The sequence below is a fragment of the Ornithorhynchus anatinus genome, chromosome 17 (genome assembly GCF_004115215.2).
Source record: "Ornithorhynchus anatinus isolate Pmale09 chromosome 17, mOrnAna1.pri.v4, whole genome shotgun sequence".
Lineage (NCBI taxonomy): Eukaryota > Metazoa > Chordata > Mammalia > Monotremata > Ornithorhynchidae > Ornithorhynchus > Ornithorhynchus anatinus.
In genome coordinates this window covers 17,601,024-17,623,821 of record NC_041744.1, presented here as the reverse complement: position 1 = coordinate 17,623,821, position 22,798 = coordinate 17,601,024, and the positions used below count along the sequence as shown (strand labels likewise).

The 22,798-nt window shown below is 55.3% G+C and overlaps 2 protein-coding genes and 1 long non-coding RNA gene across 3 annotated transcripts; 1 reads left to right on the top strand and 2 right to left on the bottom strand.

The window, feature by feature from the left end:
- Nucleotides 1–423: 423 nt before the first annotated feature.
- LOC114817684 lies at nucleotides 424–6,995 on the top strand. The gene is made up of 3 exons (XR_003765538.1): nucleotides 424–894; nucleotides 1,100–1,316; nucleotides 6,956–6,995. It is a non-coding gene; the product is annotated as an uncharacterized LOC114817684 (long non-coding RNA).
- Nucleotides 6,996–16,216: 9,221 nt separating this feature from the next.
- On the bottom strand, nucleotides 16,217–16,965 carry LOC103168978 (keratin-associated protein 11-1-like). The gene has a single exon (XM_007663858.3). It carries the CDS (start codon nucleotides 16,937–16,939, stop codon nucleotides 16,217–16,219), a length of 723 nt encoding a protein of 240 aa, XP_007662048.2. The 5' UTR covers nucleotides 16,940–16,965.
- Nucleotides 16,966–20,085: 3,120 nt separating this feature from the next.
- On the bottom strand, nucleotides 20,086–20,835 carry LOC114817905 (keratin-associated protein 11-1-like). The gene has a single exon (XM_029082549.2). It carries the CDS (start codon nucleotides 20,833–20,835, stop codon nucleotides 20,086–20,088), a length of 750 nt encoding a protein of 249 aa, XP_028938382.1.
- Nucleotides 20,836–22,798: the final 1,963 nt, after the last annotated feature.

Genomic DNA, 22,798 nt, shown 5'->3' with positions numbered 1-22,798 from the left:
AGGGCAGGGGAAAACGGCTGTGAGACTGAAAGAAACCCTGACCCCGCTCTCTCTCACCCCTGAGCGCCCCCTCTTCTTAAACAAGGCCTTCCCCTCGATCTACCTCCCTCACAGACTTCCCGGCCCTCTCCGGGAAGCCCGGGGTCCCCCGATGCCAAGGATCCACCTTCCCGCCGCTGCTGGGCGGCGGCGACTCTTTTGCTGAGCCGGATTTTAGTAATGATAACGAATAACTCCGGTATGTGTTAAGCGCTTACTTTGTGCCAGGCACCGTTCTAGGCCCTGGGGACGGATACAGGATAATCGGGTCGGACACAGTCCCCGTCCCCCGTGGGGCTCCCAGTCGTGATCCCCGTTTTACAGATGAGGGAACTGAGGCACAGAGAAGTGAAATGACTTACCCAAGTTCACACAGCAGACGAGTGGCAGAGCCGGGACTAGGACCCAGGTCCTTTCGAATCCCAGGCCCGGGCTCTATCCACTAGGCCACAGAGCTTCTCTGCTCCAGAGCAGCGGCGGGTTGAGGGGGCAGCCCCGGAGAGTGGACAATGCCACCTGGCAATCGTCTGGCAACCGAGGCCCTGGGCTGAGCTGGGGAGACCCCAGTGTTGACTCCTCTGTCTCCCATAGATGCCCGCTTGGCCGTGGGTGGCTGGCCCCTGTTTGGGCCCCGTTAGACATTATTCCTAGGAGAAAATATTCCAAGAAGAAGCCAGTTTTCCCTTCTCGCTGGTCTCTCCCGTTTGCACCTGGCTGTGTCTGTCCCAGGGGGAGTCTGACCGTGTCCCAGACTTGGTTGACAAGACCCCGATGACCCCTCCCTGCCGTTCCCGGCTCCGGGCCGTCCCCGAGGATGCACAGACCTTTACTCCCCGAGGACGCGCGCAAGACCAGGTGAGTATTGAACCCTGGCTTAATTTTTTTTATTATTATTACTGTACTTGTTATGCGTTTACTCTGTGCCAAACACGGTTCTAAGCGCTGGGGTAGATGCAAGTTAATCGGGTTCATTCAGTCGTCTTTATTGAGTGCTTCCTCTGCGAGGAGCTCAATCCCTGTCCCTCATGAGGCTCACACTCTCAATCCCCATTTTTTACAGATGAGGTGACTGAGGCCCAGAGAAGAGAAGTGATCTATCTGCTCAACGTCACAGAGCGGCCATACGGCAGAACCGGGATTAGAACCCAGGTCCTTGCGATTCCCAGGCCGGTGCTCTATCCACGGAGCCACGCTGCTTCCCCTTCACCTTCCACTGACCCGCAGGACCCGAATTCCAGCTGGTTTTCTCCACCTCCCAGATAGCATCTCCGAGTCAGGTGAGTGGCTCCGCCGACCGATTTCTGATCGAAGGGGCGGGGACAGCGGTGGGGGAGACGCGTGGGTACAGGGACTGCCTCAGGCCCGACGCACCGGGAGGTTCCGCCGGCCGAGGCCCCGCTTCGTCCTCTCCTCTTTTCCCCGCCGGCCTTGGAGGGAAATTTCTTCCCAGAACTCATCTTCCATATCAGCAGAGATCCTATCGCCAACCCGTCCCGGTCTGACCCCGCGGGCTTGGGCTCCCAACCAAGAGGGAAGAAGCCCCCCCTCCCGGCTTCCTATGGCTGGCTGGGTCGGACTGTGTTAGCCCCTTGCGTACTCAGAAGGTCCTGGGTCCTAATCCCGGCTCCGCCACTTGTCTGCTGCGTGACCTTGGGGAAGTCACTTCACTTCTCTGTGCCTCGGTTACCTCATCTGTACAATGGGGTTTGAGATGGTGAGCCCCAGGTGGAACAAGGACTGTGCCCGACCCGATTCGCTTGTATCCACCCCAGCACTTAGTACAGTGCCTGGCACATAATAAGTGCTTAACAAATACCATGAATAGTATTATTATTAATAACTAGGAACAAAGGCAATCCCAGTAGTCTCTTATGGTGGCTAAAGCCCAAGATGATCATTATAGTGATAATAATTGTGGTACCGGTTAAGCGCTTACTATGTGCGAGGCACCATACTAAGTGCTGCGGTGAATGCTAGAGTGAGTACACACAAATGGGGTCAGACACAGTCCCTGTCCCACACGGGGCTCACGTCTTAATCCCCATTTTACAGTCGCGGTAACTGAGGCACAGAGAAGTGAAGTGACTTGCCCAAGGTCACACAGCAGACTAGTGGCGGAGCCGGGATTGGAACCTAGGGTCTTCTGACTCCCCAGCCCGGGCTCCATCCACTAGGCCTCCTACCTCTCTTCAGATGAATAGACGGCCCCATTCCCAGGAAGGCCAGCCCTCTAAGGGTCCGGCTCACCCCCGAAAGCGTCGGCCATGCCACGGCCTCATCCACCACGGCCTCTTCCCATCTCCCCAAATTCCCAGGATCGGGAACCGTGGCTGTGGGAGCCCCCAACTCCTCATTTATCCATATTTACTGAGCGTTTACTGCGTGCAGCGCACTTGACTAAGCCCTTGGGAGAGTACGATATGACGCTGCAACAGACGCATTCCCTGCCCACCACCAGCTGACAAATCCCAGAAGCCCTGAGCACCCCAGAATTCCCGCAGTCCCTCCCCACCCACTTGAACTTATTAATTGATTAACCCTAATCAGTGCCCAATCCACCCAGGATGCTCCCTCGCTTGCCGCTCGCGGCCTCTCTGTCCTCTAGGAGGAAGAGAAGAAGTTCGTTCTTGGAAGAACCCGACCTGAGCCTGGACCCGTGACATGTTTCCGTTTACCCTCCCTTGTCGAGCCCCATCAAAACTCATTCCAGAGTCAGCCGAAGCCACCATGCACACAAACACACCCACGCATTCCAAGCACAGTACAGTGCTTTGCACACAGTAAGCGCTCAATAAATATGATCGAATGAATGACTACATACCCCCCTCTCTCTCTCACACACACTTTCTTTCTCACACTAGGGAGAATACAGTGCAAGAGAGTTGGTAGACACGTGTTGTGTGTTGTGCGTACAAGGATTTTTATTCATCTGTTTAATTCACTCGTATGTCTTTAGCCCTTATCTTGTGCAGAGCACTGTACTGAGAGCTTCAAAAGTACAGCAATAAAGAGAGACAATCCCTGCCCGCCCCGGGCTTACAGTCTGGTTTAGGGGTGCCAGAGCAGGGGTCAGACTCCTGTGCCCAGCATCCACAGTGTAGAGAACAAGGTCAGTCAGTCAGTCGCCTATATCGACCATTTAATGCATGTAGAACACTCTGCTGAGCGCTCGGGGGAGTCCCGCCTCGTCTCATGCTGTCGAGTCGTCTCTGACCCGAGGCGACTCCATCTTTCTCACATCGCCCCACTCTCCATCTGCAGTCGTACACCACGCCCAAGTCGGTAGACACCTTCCCTGTCCACGGTGAGCTTACGGTCTAGAGGCCAGCGTACGGACTACGTGAACGGAAAGAAAACTTGAGGTAGAAAAGGAAATGTAGAGAGAGGATTCAAGTAGGCAAGGCGCAAAAGGAATTACTTTCCTTGTAAGTTGAGGTGAACGGGATGGAGAAAAGTAATTAACTGGGCAAATACAGCTAAGCTAGGTTACTGATTAATTCACCAAACAATTAGCTCTCCGCTGAAAATTTCCAATTATGATTTTTTTTTCCTGCCTCTGGGGGACCGGCGCTTTAAACTTTTAATTGGGTTGGACTTGGAGGACTTTGTTCAAAGCCAAAGAGCAAAGGGAGGAGGGAATGCTCCGAACTAGGAGATTTTGGATCTCACAGAGCAGTTCTTAGTGTCCGATCTGGGGCGGTGGCCCCGGGGTGCAGGGCCTGGGGCGGATGGGCCAGTGTCAGGGTGAACGTTACGGTAGTGCAGCCATCCTCTTTAACGACTCGGTATCCCGGTGCCGCCGGGGCCACGGCTCCCGGGCTAACGGGTGATTTGCCTAACTGGCCTCCCTTCCTCAGCTACAGCTCCCGCTTTGTCCGACTCCTCCTGCCTCCTCCACACGGTCCCAGGGGATTTCAGGCCGGGAAAACTCTGCCGCTTGATGCCTCCCGGGGGGGGGACAGGAGCTGAGGAGCAGTGGATTGAGTCCTCGGCTGGAGGAAACGGGAGGGTCAGCAGAGAGAGCCCTTGCCTGGAGCACCCCCTTGGCTGGGGATTGGACCCCATTTTGTATCTCATCCCCACTATCCCCAGTAACTGGGGGGGGAGAGAAATGCCATTTGTCAGGCAGTTTGTTGAAGCTCCATCCTCACAGGTGCCTTGAGATCCTTTCTGATTCAAGTTGTCAGTGGTCCTCCTCAGAGAAAGCCATTTTGTTCAAGATCTCAAGGATTAAAGTGTCCAGATGTGGGGTACAGGGGAGTGGACATCCCAGTTGGGGGTTCTGGGGATAATAATAATAACGGTGGTATTCGTTAAGGGCTTATTATGAGCCAGGCACTGAAATAAGTGCTGCGGCAGATGAAAGGTAATCGGGTCGGTCACAGTCCCTGTCCTACATGGGGCTCAGAGTCTTAATCCTCATTCTACAAATGAGGTAACTGAGGCACAGAGGAATGAAGCGACTTGCCCAAAGTCACGCAGCAGTTAAGTGGCGGAGCCGGGATTACGACCCAGGTCCTTCCGACTCCCAGCCCCCGGGCTCTGTCCGCTCGGCCTCACGGCCTCTCTGCCGGGTGGCCCACAGGGACACCCCCAAATAGGCTAAAGGAGGAGGAGCGTTTGAAAGAGTCGGCAGATCCCAGCCCTCCCCATCCCGGTCTCCGGATCATATAATTAAGGAAGCCCAGAGCATTTCTTCGGGGCCTGCCATCTTTGAGGTGCTTTTCCCCGAACTCGGGAAGGTACGATAGAAATTCAAGGGCGTGATCCCTGGGAGACAAAGACCCAAGTGGTGCGATGGTTGTAGAGAAAAAGCATGGAAACGAGCGACCGAGACATTCATTCACTTCACTCGATTTATTTATTGAGCATTTACTGTGTGCAGAGCAGCGTACTAAGCGTTTGGGAGAGTATGATGCAAAAGTAAACATAACAAGACACGGGAATCGGCCGGATCCGACACACCCAGAATCTGAGCGGGATGTGACCATTGCGAAGCAGCGTGGCCTGGTGGAGAGCGCATGGACCGGGGAGGCAGAGGACGTGGGTTCTAAGCCAGCAATTCGCTTCACTTCTCTGTGCCTCAGTTGCCTCACCTGTCAAATGGGAGTTAAGGCTCTGAGTCCCTCGTGTGACCAATCTAATTAGCTCCTCTCTACCTCAGCTTTCAGTACAGTGCCTGACACTTAATGAGCGCTCCACGCAGACCATTAAAACAAAACTAACAAACCCTGCCTCCGATCCCGACTCAAGACGGGGGAGGGCGGAGAGTGACATCTGCTGGCTCCGAGATCCCTTCGCAGAACCGTCCCTGGGATAACAAGCGCTTAGTACAGTGCTCTGCACATAGCGCTCAATAAATACTATCGAATTAAATGAACACGTGATGGGAACCCGAGTGGGAAGTTGCAGGGCTGGAAATAGGAGCCCCGGAGCAGACTGGGCGATAGCGTGGGGAGGAAAGTATCCCAGAGAGCGAGAAGGGGACAGATGGGGTAGGGAATTAGGGGATGAGGAAACGGGCTTGGGGCGAGCCCCGTGGGGAGAAAACAGGGGAGGGGAGCGAGGGGTCGGGGAGCGGCAGATGGACTCTGCTGCACTGTTATAATAATAATAATAATGGTATTTGATAAGCGCTCACTATGTGCGAGGCCCTGTACTAAGTGCTGGAGTGGATAGAAGCAAATCGATTTGGACGCAGTCCCTGCCCCACGTAGGCTCACAGTCTCAATCCCCATTTTCCAGATGAGGTGACTGAGGCAAAGAGAAATGAAGTGATTCACCCAAGGTCACACAGCAGACAAGTGGCAGAACCGCGATTAGAACCCATAACCTCCTGACTCCCAGGCCCGGGCTCCTTCCACTAGGCCATACTCCCCCGAGTGTTTAGTACAGTGCTCTGCACATAGTGAACGTTCAGTGAATACCGCTGATGATGATGATGGTCTACCACGTGGCCTTGGGCAAGTCGCTTCACTTCTCGGTGCCTCAGTTACCTCGTCTGTAAAATGAGGCTGAAGACTGAGCCCTGAGGTGGGACGGGGAGAGTGTCCAACCTGATTATCTTGTATCCACCCCAGGGCTTAGAACAGTGTCTAGCACATAATGAGCGCTTGACAAATTGCCATAATAAACAAAGCCCGGATCTATCCTGAGTACACGGCTCCAAGCTGGTCATCCCTCTGTCTCCCATTTGAGAGCAAAACCCTGCAGCCTGTAAGAGCCAGTGGAATCCGCCCCCCTACCATCTGTCCCTTTTTCCCACAAGAGCCAAGGGTGGGTAATAATAATAATGATGTTGGTATTTGTTAAGTGGCCCTTACTATGTGCAGTGCACGGTTCTAAGCGCTGGGAAGGATGCAAGTCGATCAGGTTAATAATAATAATAATGTTGGTATTTGTTAGGTGCTTACTATGTGCCGAGCACTGTTCTAAGCCCTGGGGTAAACACAGGGGAATCAGGTCGTCCCACGTGGGGCTCACAGTCTTAATCCCCATTTTTTACAGATGAGGGAACTGAGGCACAGAGAAGTGAAGTGACTTGCCCACAGTCCCACAGCTGACAAGTGGCAGAGCTGGGACTCGAACTCATGATCCCTGACTCCAAAGAGGTTGTCCCATGTGGGACTCACGATCTTAATCCCCATTTTTACAGATGGGGCAACTGAGGCCCAGAGAAATGAAGTGACTTGCCCACAGTCACACGGCTGACAAGTGGCAGAGCCAGGATTCGAACCCATGACCTCTGACTCCCAAGCCCGTGCTCTTTCCACTGAGCCATGCTGCTTCTTTAATAATAACGTTGGTATGTGTTAAGCGCTTACGATGTACCAAGCACTGTTCTAAGCACTGGGGGAGATACAAGGAAATCAGGTTGTCCCACGTAGGGCTCACAGTCTTCATCTCCATTTTACAGATGAGGGAACTGAGGCCCAGAGAAGTGAAGTGACTCGCCCAAAGTCACCCAGCTGACAAGCGGTGGATCCGGAATTAGAACCCATGACCTCTGACTGCCAAGCCTGAACCTTTTCCACTAAACCACGCTCCAGCCAGTTTCTAGTGGTGAGTTTCTTGGACTCTCTCCTCTTCTTTTTTCTTAAAATGATATTTCTTAAGCGCTTGCTATGTACTGTAAGCACATAGTACGTATCTAGTAAGCGCTGGGGTGGATACAAACTAATCAAGTCGGACCCCCTCCACGTCCCATATGGGGCTCGCAGTCTTAATCCCCATTTTACAGATGAGGTAACTGAGGCACAGAGAAGTCAAATGATTTGCTCACAGGCACAGAGCAGACAAGTAATAATAATAATAATAATAATTAGGTTGGTATTTGTTAAGCACTTACTATATGCTGAGCACCGTGCTAAGTGCTGGGGGAGATACAGGGTAATCAGGTTGTCCCACGTAGGGCTGACAGTCTTCATCCCCATTTTACAGACGAGGTAAGTGAGGCACAGAGAGGTGAAGTGACTTGTCCAAGGTCACACAACTGACAAGCGGCAGAGCCGGGATTAGAACCCATGACCTCTGACTCCCCAGGCGGGCTCTTTCCACTGAGCCACGCTGCTTCTCTTCCTCTGCGAGGGGAGGGTCTGGGGGGGGGGGGGGTCACAGCCCTCCCTTGGTGTGGTTTTTGCTACAGAATGGTTTTCCAGAGAGCGCGCCTTCCCTCCATCCCGCTCGCGGCCTCGATTTTCTCCGCCTCCTCCCTCCCTGGTCCCCACCCCTCATCCCCACCCAGAGTTCCTGTCCCGACGGCGTCTCGTCCGCGGTGACACAGATAAGCACCGGTCTGCAGCCTGGGACGCTCCCCTCGGACGTGGCTATTAAGCTCAGCGCATCTCCCAGATATATTTGCCAGCGGCGACATATAATTAATCACCTGACCTCCCGGGCCCTGGGATCAAGGCCCCGGCTGAGGTCACGGGCCCCAGTGCAGTCCGTTGAGAAGCAGCGTGGCTTAGTGGGTAGAGCCCGGGCCCGGGACTCGGGAAGACATGGGTTCTAACCCCAGCTCCACCTCTTGTCTGCTGGATGACCTTGGGCAAGTCGCTTGGCTTCTCCGTGCCTCAGTTACCTCATCTGTCAAGAGGGGATCGAGAGTGTGAGCCCCACTCGGGACAGCGGCTGTGTCCCACCCTATTTGTTTGCATCCACCCCAGCGCTTAATACAGTGCCTGGCACATAATAAGAATAATAATAATGTTGGTATTTGTAAAGCGCTTACTATGTGCCGAGCACTGTTCTAAGCGCTGGGGTAGATAGGGTAATCAGGTCGTCCCCCGTGAGGCTCACAGTCTTCATCCCCATTTTACAGATGAGGGAACTGAGGCACCGAGAAGTGAAGTGACTTGCCCAAAGTCACACAGCTGACAGGTGGTGGGTGCGGGATTAGAACCCATGACCTCTGACTCCTAAACCCGTGCTCTTTTTAACAAATACCATAATTATTATTATTATTATTGTTATTGTTATGGTCCTCAGGTCTAATCCTGGCTCCACCACTTGCCTGCTGGGTGACCTTGGACAAGTCATTTCACTTCCTCTGTGCCTCAGTTACCTTATCTGCACTGGGGATTAAGACTGTGAGCCTCATGTGGGACAGGGACTGTGTCCGACCCAATTTGCTTGTATGCCCCCCATTCGTTCATTCAATAGTATTTATTGAGCGTTAACTGTGTGCGAAGCACTGAACTAAGCACTTGGGAGAATATGATACGACAACAGACACCTTCCCTGCCCACGATGAGCTCAGTCTAGGGGGCTACCCCAGTGCTTACTACAGTGCCTGGCACACAGTAAGCGCTTAACAAATACCACAGTTATTATCATCATCATCATCGTTACTATTATTATTATTGGGTCGCGGCAGGGCACTGAGCCGCCTGGACAACCTGGCTGGGCCTGTCTCCCAGAGCGGGCAGGGGAAGGGACAAGAGTCAGCGAGGGGCTGCTGGGCGTTAGATCTCGGTGGCCAGGAGGGGCTTCTCTCATTCGTCCTCTCAGACAACGAGCTACTCTTTCTCCCCTTTCAACCTACTCCTCCTTTTAGGTTTCTCACCTGTCAAAAACCCTCCTCCCTCGGTGTCATCCTCAACTCCTCGCTCTCTTCCTGCTCTCCCCTTCAGTCGCTTGCTAAAACCTGCCACTCTGTCCCTACATTTCCCCGAACCGACCTCAAAGTCAGCTCCGTGGTTCGAGATCTTACCTCCCGTCCCGTGACCAGACTATCGCCTCGGGCCCGTCTCCCGTCCCGCGGCCTCCGGCCTCTTCCCACTTCAATCTGTCCGCTCCTGAAAAATCTCCATCTCCCTCCGCATCGAGGAAAAACTCCCCACCTTCGCGTATCTGCTCTGTTCGTCGACTATTGTTCCTCCGGCCTCTTCCACCCCCATCCCCTTGCTCACACTGTTTCCTGGTGAGGAACTCCCTCCCTCGCCGATTCACCAGACCTCAGCTCTCCATCCAATTCGAGCCCTCCTAAAATCCCGACCCCTCCTACCTACCTCTCACCATCCCCCCAAGTTGTATCGGTCCAAAAGCCATCTCTAGCACACTTTTTTTTATAGTATTCATTAAGCACTTACTATATGCCGTGCACTACACCTAGCAATGGGGTAAATACAAACTAAGCAGGTTGGACACAGGGCTTAATCCCTATTTTAAAGATGAGATCCCTGAGGCCCACTGGAGTGAGTTGATTTGCCCCAGGTCACCCAGCAGACAAGCGGCGGAACCGGGATTAGAACCCTGGTCCTCTGACCCGCGGGCCCGAGTTCTATGCATCAGGCCACGCTGCATCTCAGCTACTACTTTCGTAACCCATCCTCCGTCCTTTTGCCTATTTATTCAATTTTACATTCACTTATTTATTCTGTGTACTCTATCTGTATCTGTCTTAGGCCTGGACCCCGCAGTGAGGGTGTGGAGGGGAAGGAGGATTGCGCGGCCTTGGACTCTTTCAGGAGCCAGCCTGAAATCAGAGTCCAGTCCAGTCAATCAGTCGGTCGATCGATCGGTCAGTTAATCGGAAGTATTTATTGAGCATCTTCAGCGTGCGGGACGCTGAACTAAGCGATTGAGAGTTGGGGGGAGAAGAGAAGGCAGGGGAAGGGAAGGGGTGGAGAGGTGAGGGGCGGGAAGGTGAGGGGAGGGTGGCATCTCGAGCGGAGAAGTCCCGTGGCTGGCTGTGCCGGTTGAGAGACCGGGTCGGGGGATCCGGGGTGCGGCCGACGACTTGACGGGAGGCGGTCGAGGACGCCGAGAGGCCGGAGAATACTGGCTGGAGACGAGGGCGGCTCAGTTTGAGCCAAATTCGGGGCTCCCGGCCGGTGCTGGAAGGGACACGGCGGGACCCCGGAGTCGTGTCCGAAGCGGGAGCCGAGGGGCTGCGGGGTCGGGCGGAGCCGGGCAGCTCGGAGGATCGGCGGGGGCGGTTCAGCAGAACCCGGGGAACCGCACCGACAGGCCGCCGTGGGGTGGGAGGCTCCTGGGCCTGGGTCTCCGGGGGAGGCAGGGCCCGGGGATGCCCTCCAGGGGCCGGGAGCCGTGGCACAGATAGCGCAGGGGTGGGAAGGAGCTGGGGAGGCAGTCCCGTGCCAGGGGCCGGTAACTCAGTGTCGGTGGGCAGCGTCCTGCTGTCCGAGGTTGGCAGCCGCTGGACAGATAGTGCAGAGGGGAGAGGGGGCAGGGCAGGTAACGCAGCGGGGGGAAAGGCCAGGTCAAGTAGCGCAGGGGGGGAAAGGAGCAGGGCCGGCTGCCCCGCCGGGGGTAATAGTGGCCGGGGAGAGCGTTGGGTGGGGAACAAACCGTCTCGGGCCCCTCGCGGTGGCGGGTGGGCAGGGAGAGGCCGGGGCCACGGGCCGGGAGTGTCTGCGTCTCCGGACTCCGGCCTAGGGTCCGGGTTCTTTCCCGGGCGTCGCGGAGCAGGTGGGGCCCGGCGACCCGGAAGGCCGGGTCCCGGCCGGGGCCTCGGGGGTCCCCGGGGCCGCGGGCCGGGGGAGCCATGGTGTCGACGAGGCCGAGGGGAGGGAGCCGGTGGCCCCGCCGGGCTATATACTGGCCGAGGGCGGCCCCGGGCCCCACTCTTCCGCCCGGCACCACCGGCAACGGATCATTAGAGCTGCCCGGACCCGCCCGCAACCTCCATTAATCGGGCGGGTTTGTTTTGGGGTTTCAAAGGGCCTGACCTGCTGACTCCGGCGTCAGCCCGGATCCGACCGGATGTTGGACGGTTTTACTGCCAAAGGCTCGAGGCTGGGGGGTGCAGGGGCGGGGATGGGAGGGGACGGCCAGAGTTGGCGGGGGCGGGGGGCTGCAGCAGGAAGGAACGGGGTCAGGCAGGGAAGAGAGAGAAGCAGTGTGGCTTAAGTGGATAGATCCCGGGCCTAGGAATCAGAAGGACCTGAGTTCTAACTCCAGCTCTGCCAGTTATCTGCTGGGTGACTTTGGGCAAATCATTTCACTTTTCTGGGGCTCGGCGACCTCATCTGTAAAGTGGCGATGAAGACTGTGAGCCCCATGTGGGACAGGGACTGTGTCCAACCCGATTAAGTGGTATCTACCCCATCCCTTGTCCCACGTGGGGCTCACAGTCTCAATCCCCATTTTACAGATGAGGTAACCGAAGCCCAGAGAAGCAAAGTGAGTTGCCCAAGCTCACAGAGCAGACAAGGGGCAGAGTGGGGATTGAAACCCATGACCTCTGACTGCCAGGCCCGTGCTCTATCCACTAGGCCGGGCTGCAATACTGTTCTCCCTCCTACTTAGCTTGGGAGCCTCATGTGGAACTGGGACTGTGTCTTTCACAACTAAGGTGTATATCCCAAGCGCTTAGAAGATTGTTTAAGACATAGTAAAGTACTTAACAAATACCATAAAAAAGAAAAAAAAAACCAGTCACCTACTGTTACAGCTTGGAATGACCCTCCCTGGAATCTTTCCCCGATGCTGCATCACCTCGGGATGCTCAGGACAACTGGGGCACTGTGATGTTGCGGAACACTAAACCGTCAGCTTGTCGCGGACAGGGAACTCGTCTACTAACTCCACTCTATTGTACTCTCCCAAGCGCTTACTATGGTGCTCTGCACGCAATAAGCCGTCAGTAAATACCACTGATTGATCGGAAGACATACTGAGCACTTTCCATCTGCCATGGATGAATTGCCAACCTAAAACTTATGTGCTGTGTCAGTCAGTCCATCAAACGTATTTACTGAGCACTGACTGTGTGCAGAGCATTCTAATTAAGAGGTAGGGACGGTACAAAATAACAGCGTTGGTAGACACGCTCCCTGTCCACATTAAGCTTATATTCAAGGGGGGGAGACAGACATTAATATAGATCAATAAAATAAATGTCGGATTTGTACATAACTGCTGTAGGGCTAAAGGAAGGGGGAATAAATCCTAGTGCAAGGGTGACGCACGGGGGAGTGGGGAAGAGGAAATAAGGGTTTAATCGGGGAAGGACACTTGGAGATGCGTTTGTAATAAGTCTTTGAAAGTGGGGAGAGTAAACCTCTGACGGGGCACAGTCCCATAGGTCGTAAAGACCTGGGTTCTAGTCCCGGCTCTGCCATTTGCCTGTTGTGTGACCTTTGGCCAGTCCCTTCACTTCTCTGTGCCTCATTTACTTAATCTGGTAAATGGGGCTTAAGGCATGGACTGTGTCTGACCCGCTTAGCTTGTACCTACCCCAGCACTTAATACAGTGCCTGGCATCGAGTAAGCGCTTAACAAATACCATTTAAAAAAAAATTGAGGGAGGGAGTTCCAGGCCAGAGGCAGGACATGGATTAGGGTTCGGCGGCGGGGTAAAAGAGATCGAGATACGGTGAGTAGACTGGCATTAGGGGAGCGAAGTGGCTTGCAGTAGGATATCAGAGCGGTAAGATAGGAAGGGGCAACGTGATTGAGGGCCTTAAAGCCTTTTCTAAGGAACTTCTGTTTGATGCAGAGAGGGATGGAGGTTCCTGAGGACTGGAAAACATAGACTGAACATTTTTGTAGAAAAAATGATGTGGGCAGCAGAGTTAAGTATGCACTGAACTTAATTCTGTTGAACTGTACTCTCCCAGATGGTTAGTAGAGTGCTCTGCACGTAGGAAGTCCTCAGTAAACGCGATTGATCGAAGTGTGGAGAGATGAGAGGCGGGGAGGTCAGCAAGGAGGTTGATGGAGGAGAAGATAAATGCTTGGACTGCGCGGCAGTGTGACCTAGTGGATAGAGCCCGGGCCTGGGGGTCAGAAGGATCTGGGTTCTAATCCCAGCTCTGCCATTCTTCTGCTGCGTGACCTTGGACAAGTCACTTAACTTGTCTCTGTCTCATTTACCTCATCTGTGCAATGGGGATTAAGACTGTGAGCCCCATCTGGGACGGGGATTGTGTCCAACCAAATTAGCTGGTAGTTGCTCCAGAGTAACTGCAGTTACAGTGCCCGGCACATAGTAAGTGCTTAACAAATACCATTAACGTGGTAGCATTTTGGATGGAAAAGGAAAGCGTGGACTTTAGAGGCGTTGTGAAGGTTGAACGGTCGGGATTTGGTGACGGGTGGAATATGGACGTCGAAGTCAGCACTCCACCTATCCAATCAATCTCTCCCTTATTCTAGTGTGCGTTCAATTATTTCGATTACTTTGTCAATACCTTGATGTCTGCCTCCTCCTCCGTTAGAAGGTCTGTTCCTCTTGGGCGGGGAACGCGTCACTTTCTTGCTACGTCTTTCCCGAGCGTGTATGCCAATGCACTGCACCCCATTTTTCACTCAGTTAAAGCTACTCCTACTGATGGTCCGTCACTAGGTGAGACGAGGGGTCCACAAGGGGACGGCACTAGCGTCATCCGAGTGTCCGGAAAGGATGGAGTCCTGGACCCAATCAACCAGTAATCAACCAATCAGTGGTATTTATTGAGCGTTCACTATATGCAGAGCACTGCACTAACAAAATCAGCGGACATTCTCTGCCCCAACAAATTTACAGTTTAGAAGGGGAGAAAGACATTGGTGTCTACTCATTTTGCTTGTATCCAAGCCAGTGCTTAGTACAGTGCCTGGCACATAGTAAAAGCTTAACAAATACCATCATCATTATCATTATTATTATTATTATAGTAATGACCCTGCGTCTGCATCATCAGTGTTCTCATAATTTCCCTCTTATCAATAGGAGAACGACCGAGTTCTCCTTTGGATTAATCCCCACTCATTTCTCTACCCATGTGTGTCACTTGCAAGCTGGGTTTAAACCCCTGCGATTCCCGCACCCCAGTGATTTCAGGGTCTTCCGTGGAGATGTTCGACCAATTGGAAAAACCATTGGCTTGGGAGTCAGAGGCCCTGGGTTCTAGTCCCAGATCTGCCAACTGTTTGCTGTGTGACCTTAGGCAAGTCACTTGGCACATAGTAAGCGCTTAACAAATACCATTATTAATATTATTTTTTTTCTCCGTTTCTCTGTTCTCCCATTCTCCCTCCTACTTAGATTGTGAGTCCCCACGCGGGCCAGGAACTGTGTCCAACCTGAAGCACCGTGGCTCAGTGGAAAGAGCCCAGGCTTGGGAGTCAGCGGTCATGGGTTCGAATCCCCGCTCTGCCCCTTGTCGGCTGTGTGACTGTGGGCAAGTCACTTCACTTCTCTGTGCCTCAGTTACCTCATCTGTAAAATGGGGATTGAGACTGTGAGCCCCAAGTGGGACAACCTGATTCCCCTGTGTCTACCCCAGCGCTTAGAACAGTGCTCTGCACATGGTAAGTGCTTAACAAATACCAACATCATTATTATTATTATTACCCCAGCACTTAGAACAGAGCTCTGCACATAGTAAGCGCTTAACTAATACCAACATTATTTATTAGTATTATTATTAATTGACTAGTGTCTAGCTCAGTGATTAGAACAGTGTTTGACCCATCATCGGTGGTCAACAAGTACTATAAAACAAAGTAATAATAATAATGATCGCATTTTTGAAGCCCTTAGGATGTGCCAAGCACTGTTCTAAGCCCTGGGGTAGATACAAGGCAATCAGGTTGTCCTACATGGGACTCACAGTCATTTATCCCCATTTTACAGATGAGGTAGCTGAGGCCTAGAGAAGTGAAGTGACTTGCCCAGAGTCACACAGCTGACAAGCAGCGGAGCCAGGATTAGAACCCATGACCTTCTGACTCCCAGGCCCTGGCTCTCATCTGCGGGCGTGCCATGTGTTTTGTGAGTCTGTGCCTCCTTCACTCTACGACCGCTCTTATTTGTTCAGGTGAGAACAAACGAGAAGCAGCGCGGCTCAGTGGAAAGTGCCCGGGCTTGGGAGTCAGAGGTCGTGGGATCTAATCCCGGCTCCGCCGCTTGCCAGCTGTGTGACTTTGGGCAAGTCACTTTACTTCTCTGGGCCTCAGTGACCTCATCTCTAAAGTGGGGATGAAGACTGTGAGCCCCATGTGGGTCAACCTGATCATCTGGTATCCCCCAGCGCTTAGAACACTGCTTTGCACAAAGTAAGTGCCTAACAAATACCACCATTTATTTAATTTATTTTTTTTTTCAGGACCTTTCAGGCCTCGAAAAAGCCAAAAATGATTCCCTGTGGTATGGCGGATAACGCCATTGACAGCTGTCTCTGCCACCTGCCTTCAGTGGAGGCTGGACGATCCGGCACCGGACTCCTGACAACTAATTGACCAGATCCTCCATTGCCCGACCATTCGAGAAGCCCCACCTGGCCGGCTGCGGGTTTCACCCACTCCCTCACACTCTCCCGGCCGCTTCATCCCCGTCCCCGAACCCCAGACCCCTGGAGCCCGCTCCCCGGACAGGGGGATCTCGGCCCCTCCAACCTCCCGTCCCCGACACCGGCTCGTGAAGGTTGGAGCTGGGCTCGGCCCGGGCCAAGGTGAAGGAATTGTAGATGCGGAGGAGATGGGAGAGCGACACGGACCAGGATTGAATGCCAAACGGAAGGGTTTATTCAGAGGCGGAGAGAGAGAATCCATCCATCACCCATCGGGTGGACCAGGCAGGGGGTACTTGAGAGTTGGAATAGTGAAGTCGGACAGAGGGAGAATAGAAACGGAGATGCACGGCCCGTGATCGGCACCGGGAGGGCCTCGGAGACCCGTCCGCACGGATCTCCTCCGGCGCCGTGGGGACACGCCTGGTCCTCGCCGCTCAGCACGGTCCCCTGGAACAAGGAGACGGACAGCAGCCCGGCACGGCGAGGGATGGACGGAAGCTGATAGACACGGCGCTCAAGGGCCGGCAGCTGCTGGACACCAGGTTTTGAGGCCGGCAGCTGCTGGACACGGAGCTCAGGGGGTAGCAGACGCTGGACGCAGAACTCAGGGGGCGGCAGCTGCTGGACACAGAACTCAAGGGGCCGCAGCCACTAGAAACAAGCATCAAGGGGCGGCAGCCACTGGACAGAGGACTCTGGGGGCGGCAGCCGCCGGCCACGAAGGTCAGGGGGCTGCAGCCTCCGGAGAGGGAGCTGAAGGGGCGGCAGCCGCCGGCCACGAAGCTCGGGAACTGGCCGGCGCTGGCCACGTAGGCGACCGGCCGACCGCAGGCCGGGGCGCAGGGGCCGGACCCGTACGAGGTCAGGGGGAGGCAGCTCACGGCCAGGCCGGGTCCGGAGACGTAGCACGAGGAGGGGCGGCCGGACGCGACGTAGCAGGGGCCGGGCCCGCAGCCGACCGGGCCGCAGCCGGACGGCTCACAGCAGGTCTCCTGGCAGTTGTCCAGGAGCCAGGAGCCCCCCGGGCAGGCGCCGGGCAGGCAGAGGGCATCTCCGCAGCTCACGTCGCCGGAGCAGAGGGTGACGGACGGTGCCGCCGGCACGGGGCACAGGCCGCCCACGGTGGGGCCGGCGGAGCAGCAGGCGACGGGGGACATGGTGGATGAGAGGAGCGGTTTCGGACGAGAGAGCGGAGCGGGTCACTCGGGTCTGAGGGTCTCCGCCGGCCACCAGCCCTTATATACCCGGTTTGTGGGCGGGGGCTCCGCACCGGGACACTCTTCCTCGTGGTTACACCGATTCAGCCCAGGTAACAACATCTCATTAGGTGCTGTTTTACTGCCTCTTAAAGACCTTCCTCCTCACCCGTAAAACAGGAAGAGCGTCCGGGCCTTTCACATCCCTCTCCGGTCCGCATCGCCCACCGTCCCCGACTGGAGGTCCTTAGCCCGGGGATCCTGCAGGGGATATGCTCTCTGCCCACTTATGCGACCCAGACCCAAATGGACAGAGTTGGACTTTACTAGATCCCGCCCTACCGGGGCAACTTCAAAGCTTGGTTGGACCCTCAGTAGCCCTGGAGCGAGAACCACGGGGGAAACAGCGTAGCCTAATGGCAAGAGCACGGGCTTTGGAGTCAGAGGATGTGGGTTCTAAACCCCCCTCCGCCACGTCTGCTGGGTGACCTTGGACAAGTCACTTAACTTCTCTGTGCCTCAGTTACCTCATCTGTAAAATGAGGATTAAAACTGAGCCCCACCAGGGACAACCTGATTACTCTGCATCTATCGCAGTGCTGGGAACGGTGCTTGGCACATAGTAAGTGCTTAACAAATACCATCCTTATTATTATTATCTGTTGTCAGGCGAAGCTGGATAGGAAAGACATTTCGAACCTTCAAGAAGGACTTGATGAAATTAAAGGATGATAGAGCCCCGATTGGATCTTACGGGAAAATGGTAAGGGGGCTAGGTGGCCCACCCTTTGTCACCGGGGGCCGCGTCCGGGTGGGCAACCAGTACCCCGGGTCCTCCCGGCATCCTGGTGCTATGTCAGAGAGGCAGTGGTCCCAAGGTGCCGTGACCCACAGCCACCACATCCGGACACTCTCCTTCCCGCCAGCCGTGCGACGCTCTGGCCGAGAGAGAGGCCATCTTGTCATCCTCCCCCTCATCGCCCAGGTCCTCATCATCGTCGCCCAGTGCCACATCCAAACTCCAATGTGGGGACCCAACATGTCTGCTCTCCAGCATGAGGACATCATCGGGAGTCCGTCCACTGAGATGCGGGTTCCCAATATCTCCCACTGGAAGGGCACAGGGTGGTGGCCCCCCCGACACGCACACACCGCTTCCAGGCGTCTTTGCCTGCAGCGCCCTGGTACGTGTCACAGCATCCTGACTCTGTTGTTGGGTTGCGATTGTTGAGGACTCGCGAGGTGTCTTTAACGAGCCTCGGCGGTTCACGGGCGACAATAGAGTCTCCTTGCGCAACCCTGGATGGTCAAGAGGCCCAATTGGGTCAGATTACGCCACGATAATCATAATAATAATCACGATGAAGATGGTGTTTCTTATGCGCTTCCTCTGTGCGAAGTGCTGTTCTTAAGCCCTGGGGGAGAGCCAAGGTTATCGGGTCGTCCCGGGTGGGCCTCACAGTCTTAATCCTCATTTTACAGATGAGGGAACTGAGGCCCAGAGAAGTCAAGTGACTTGCCAATTAGCACCAGCTAGACCTGCCTCCCCCCCCCGACTCCTTCCACCCCTTAGAGTCCTCCCGTTGACCCCCAGAGCTGTCGTTCTCCCCCATTCCCCTCGGGGATTTCCACCTCTGGATCATTTTGTATGTGCGATGCCCATTCCCTGGGTTGGCCGACGATAGGACGAGCCTGGAAACACGCTCACGGTCCTGCGGGTTGGGGGACGGGTGGTAACGTACTATGTGAGACCTTGGTGAAGAGAAGAGACGTTTTTGGCTCCTCTGGGGCATCTGGGCTAATCCCAATGGGAACAACATTTGAGTTGGACTCCGGGGGTCCCGATTCCCATTAAATTCTGTGGGCCAGACCCATGGAGTGTCCCCATGCCCCCACAGGAGAGATAATCCTCGCTGTGCTGACCCTTCTGGTCGACCAGCTACGTCACTGGCTGATAACAGTAACAATAATTGTGATATCTGTTAAGCCCTTACTACGTGCCAGGTACTGTACTAAGCAATGGGGCATATAAAGGTTAATCGAGCGGGACACAGCCCATGTCCCACGTGGGGGCTCATACCCACTTGACAGATGAGGTAACTGAGGTTCAGAGAAGTAAAGTGACTTGCCCAAGATCACACAGCAGCCAAGTGGTGGAGCCGGGACTAGAGCCCAGGTCCTTCCATCTCCCGGGCCGGGGCTCTAGCCACTAGGCCACGCTGCTTCTAGGCTTTGCCCAGAGTCCCACCACTTTCCTGGGAGCGGGAAGACTGGGCAGCACCAAATTCCCAGCTCCCACTGGTGGGGAGGAGAATCAGCAGAGTCGCAGCAGTTCATTGACCCCGAGGCCAGAGTGGCCCCTGGGGGTCACGCTGTCCACGCTGGACACAATGCCTGACCGAGCCCGCTCTTTCTTTACATGTTATATAGCTGTGTCTACTAAACGACTTCGTATTTAGTAAACTCCATTTTCTCCAACGATGCCACGGACATTGAAGCCGCCCCCCTGAGTCGCCTTGTCTGCTGTGTGACCTTGGACAAGTCACTTCTCTGTGTCTCAGCTCATCTGTAAAATGGGGATTAAAGGCTGTGAGCCCCACCTGGGACAATCTGATTACCTTGTGTCTATCCCAGCGCTTAGAACAACGCTTGGCACGTAGTAAGTGCTGAAAAAATACCATTATCATTATCATTATTAAGAGCGATTCCGGGTTCTCAGTGTGCGTCACCCTCCCCGCTTCTCTGTGCCGAGTGTGGGTCGAAGGTGGCCCCGGGGGAACTGCACAAGACCCTCCCCCGCCTCCCCCGTTCCCCAGTCTGGTCCGTGAAAGTCGAAGCTGGGCTCGGCCCAGGCCAAGACCAAAGAATGGTTGATACGGCGGGGAAGGGAGAGCGACTCGGACCGGGATTGGATGCCAAACAGAAGAGTTTATTAAGAGCCGAAGAGAGATAGACCAGCCAAGGGCAACTCGAGGGTTGGGGCAGTGACGTCAGACAGAGGGAGGAGAGAGTCGGAGACCGTCCACACGAGCCCCTGCCTCTCCCGGCGCCGTGGAGACACCGCTGGTCCTCGTCGCTCAACAGGGCCCGCTGGAACAAGGAGACGGTCAGCAGCTCGGTTCGGCACAGGATGGACGGCAGCCGCTGGACACGGAGCTCAGGGGCCGGCAGCTGCCGGACACGTAAGTCAGGGGCCGGCAGCCGCTCGACACGTAGCCCAGGGGACTACAGCCACTGGACACGGAGCTCAGGGGGTAGCAGGCGCCGGACGCTACGTTTTGGGGCCGGCTGCTGGAAAGGAAAGTCACGGGGCGACAGCTGCTGGACACGTATGACACGGGGCTACAGCCGCTGGACACAGAACTCAGGGGATAGCAGCTGCCGGACACAAGGTTTTGAGGACGGCAGCCACCGGACACGAAGGTCAGGGGGCTGCAGCCTCCGGAGAGGGAGCTGAAGGGGCGGCAGCCGCCGGCCGCGAAGCTCGGGAACTGGCCGGCGCTGGCCACGTAGGCGACCGGCCGACCGCAGGCCGGGGCGCAGGGGCCGGACCCGTACGAGGTCAGGGGGAGGCAGCTCACGGCCCGGCCGGGTCCGGAGACGTAGCACGTGGAGGGGCGGCAGGACGAGACGTTGCAGGGGCCGGACCCGCAGCCGACCGGGCCGCAGCCGGACGGCTCACAGCAGGTCTCCTGGCAGTTGTCCAGGAGCCAGGAGCCCCCCGGGCAGGCGCCGGGCAGGCAGAGGGCATCTCCGCAGCTCACGTCGCCGGAGCAGAGGGTGACGGACGGTGCCGCCGGCACGGGGCACAGGCCGCCCAGGATGGGGCCGGCGGAGCAGCAGGCGACGGGGGACATGGTGGATGAGAGGAGCGCTTTCGGACGAGAGCGTGGAGCAGGTCAGCCCGGTCTGAGGGTCACCGCTGCCCGCAAGCCCTTATATACCCGGCTCGTGGGCGGGGCTCCACCGGACACTCTTTCTCCTGGTTTAGATCAATTTACATAATGGTGGCTTATTAATACGCTGTTTCATTGCATCCTAAGATGCCTTGGCATTACCCGGTAATAATAAAAAATAATAATAGCTGTGGTATTTGTTAAGCGCTTACTATGTGCCTAACACTGTTTTTAGCGCTGGGGTAGATTCGAGGTAATCAGGTTGTCCCGCGTGGGGCTCACCATCTCAATCCCCATTTTATAGATGAGGCAACTGAGGCACAGAGAAGTGAAGTGGCTTGCCCAAAGTCACACAGCAGACAAGTGGCGGAGCCGTAGTAGACCCTACGACCTCTGACTCCCAAGCCCGGGCTCTTGGCACTAGGCCACGCTGCCTCTCTAGAGTGTCGACGAGCTATTCATTCGTTCATTCAATCGCATTTATTAAGCGCTTACTGTGAGCAGAGCGCTGTACTAAGCGCTTGGGAAAGAACAATACAACAATAAACAGTGACAATCCCTGCCCACAGTGAGCTCACAGTCGGGGAGTGGGGGTGGGGTATCCCATTTGGACACAATTTCTGTCCCACCCGGAGCCCGCAGTTTAAGAGGTAGGGACAGCAGGTATTTCATCCAAAGCAAGGAAAAATTAAATAAGTTGCCCAAGGTCACACAGGTCACAAGTGGCAGAACCTGAGCTAAATCCCAGCTCCCTGACTCTTGGGCCCGTGCGCTTTCCTCTAGGTCACCTCGCTTCTCTAGTAAGACGGGAAACTGATATCTGCCTTTCCTTCTCCTTCCAGCCTTCACCTCACTGTCTATGAAGAGGAGCATTTACTTCCCCATCTCTGGGCGTGGACAGGACTACGGCTCCAGAACCATCAAGGATGGGTTTGGGATGAATATGGGATTTGTGGTTCATCCGGTTTTCTGCCAAGGGAAGCCCGAAAGTGGTAAGTCTGAGGCAAAACCAGGAGAACTCCTTTCTACCAGTAGGTCCAAGAGGAGACTGGACAAGGGGGTGGATTTGCGGTCCACAGTAGATTTCCGACGGGAAAAGTTTAGGTCGCGCCGTGATCCGTCCTTCATCAGGTGGGTGGGAGGTTGAGGTGGTCGACCAACATCCTATTCTTTCAACTGGGTCCTTGTGCCCAGTGGGAGACATAATCGAGGGCCAAAAGGGTGGTGGGACGGACCCAACTTGTGACCTTTGCCAAATGGGCAAGGAGTGGGCTTGGAGCATGGGTTTCCCGAAGGCATATTCGGCAAATTTTTGACCTTTATCACGAGGCGACTCTATAATGGGGTTCAAAGAGCCACAAGGAAAACATCTCCAAGTTCCCCGTACCGTGATTCGATCTTCCGATATCCGCGACCGGCCCTATCCGGGGACCCGACTGCTCCCCCGAGTCTCATTGCACAGCTGAGGTGAGACGAGGGGTGCAGAGCGTAAGACCTCCTCCCCCCCCAGCCCTCCAGGGCTCTCTGCCTCCGGCGCCCTGATGCGTGTCATGGCATCCTGACTCAATTGTTGTGCTGCGATTGTCGTCGAGGCGTGAGGTGTCTTTAACGAGCCGTAGCTTGTTATAGGTGACAGAAGAGTCTCCTTGTGCAATCCTGGGTGGTCAAGATGACCAACTGGGTCAGATTGCTCCCTCATCCAATTAACCCCAGCTGGACCTGCCCCCCAACCCCCCCACCCCCACCCCGCCCCCCCGGCGAAGCCTCTCCCATTGCCCCTATTGCTGTTTCTTTCAGCTTCCCCTCCGGAAGTTCCTTCCTGTAGATCGAAACTCTGTGAGCGCGTCCGACGCCCGCTTCCTATCAATCATTGGCATTTAGTGAGCGCTTATTATGTGCAGAGCACTGTACTAAGCCTTCAGCA

Excerpts from the sequence above, each read along its gene's own strand:
- LOC103168978 (XM_007663858.3), bottom strand. The coding sequence starts at position 16,939 with ATGTCCCCCGTCGCCTGCTGCTCCGCCGGCCCCACCGTGGGCGGCCTG.
- LOC114817905 (XM_029082549.2), bottom strand. The coding sequence starts at position 20,835 with ATGTCCCCCGTCGCCTGCTGCTCCGCCGGCCCCATCCTGGGCGGCCTG.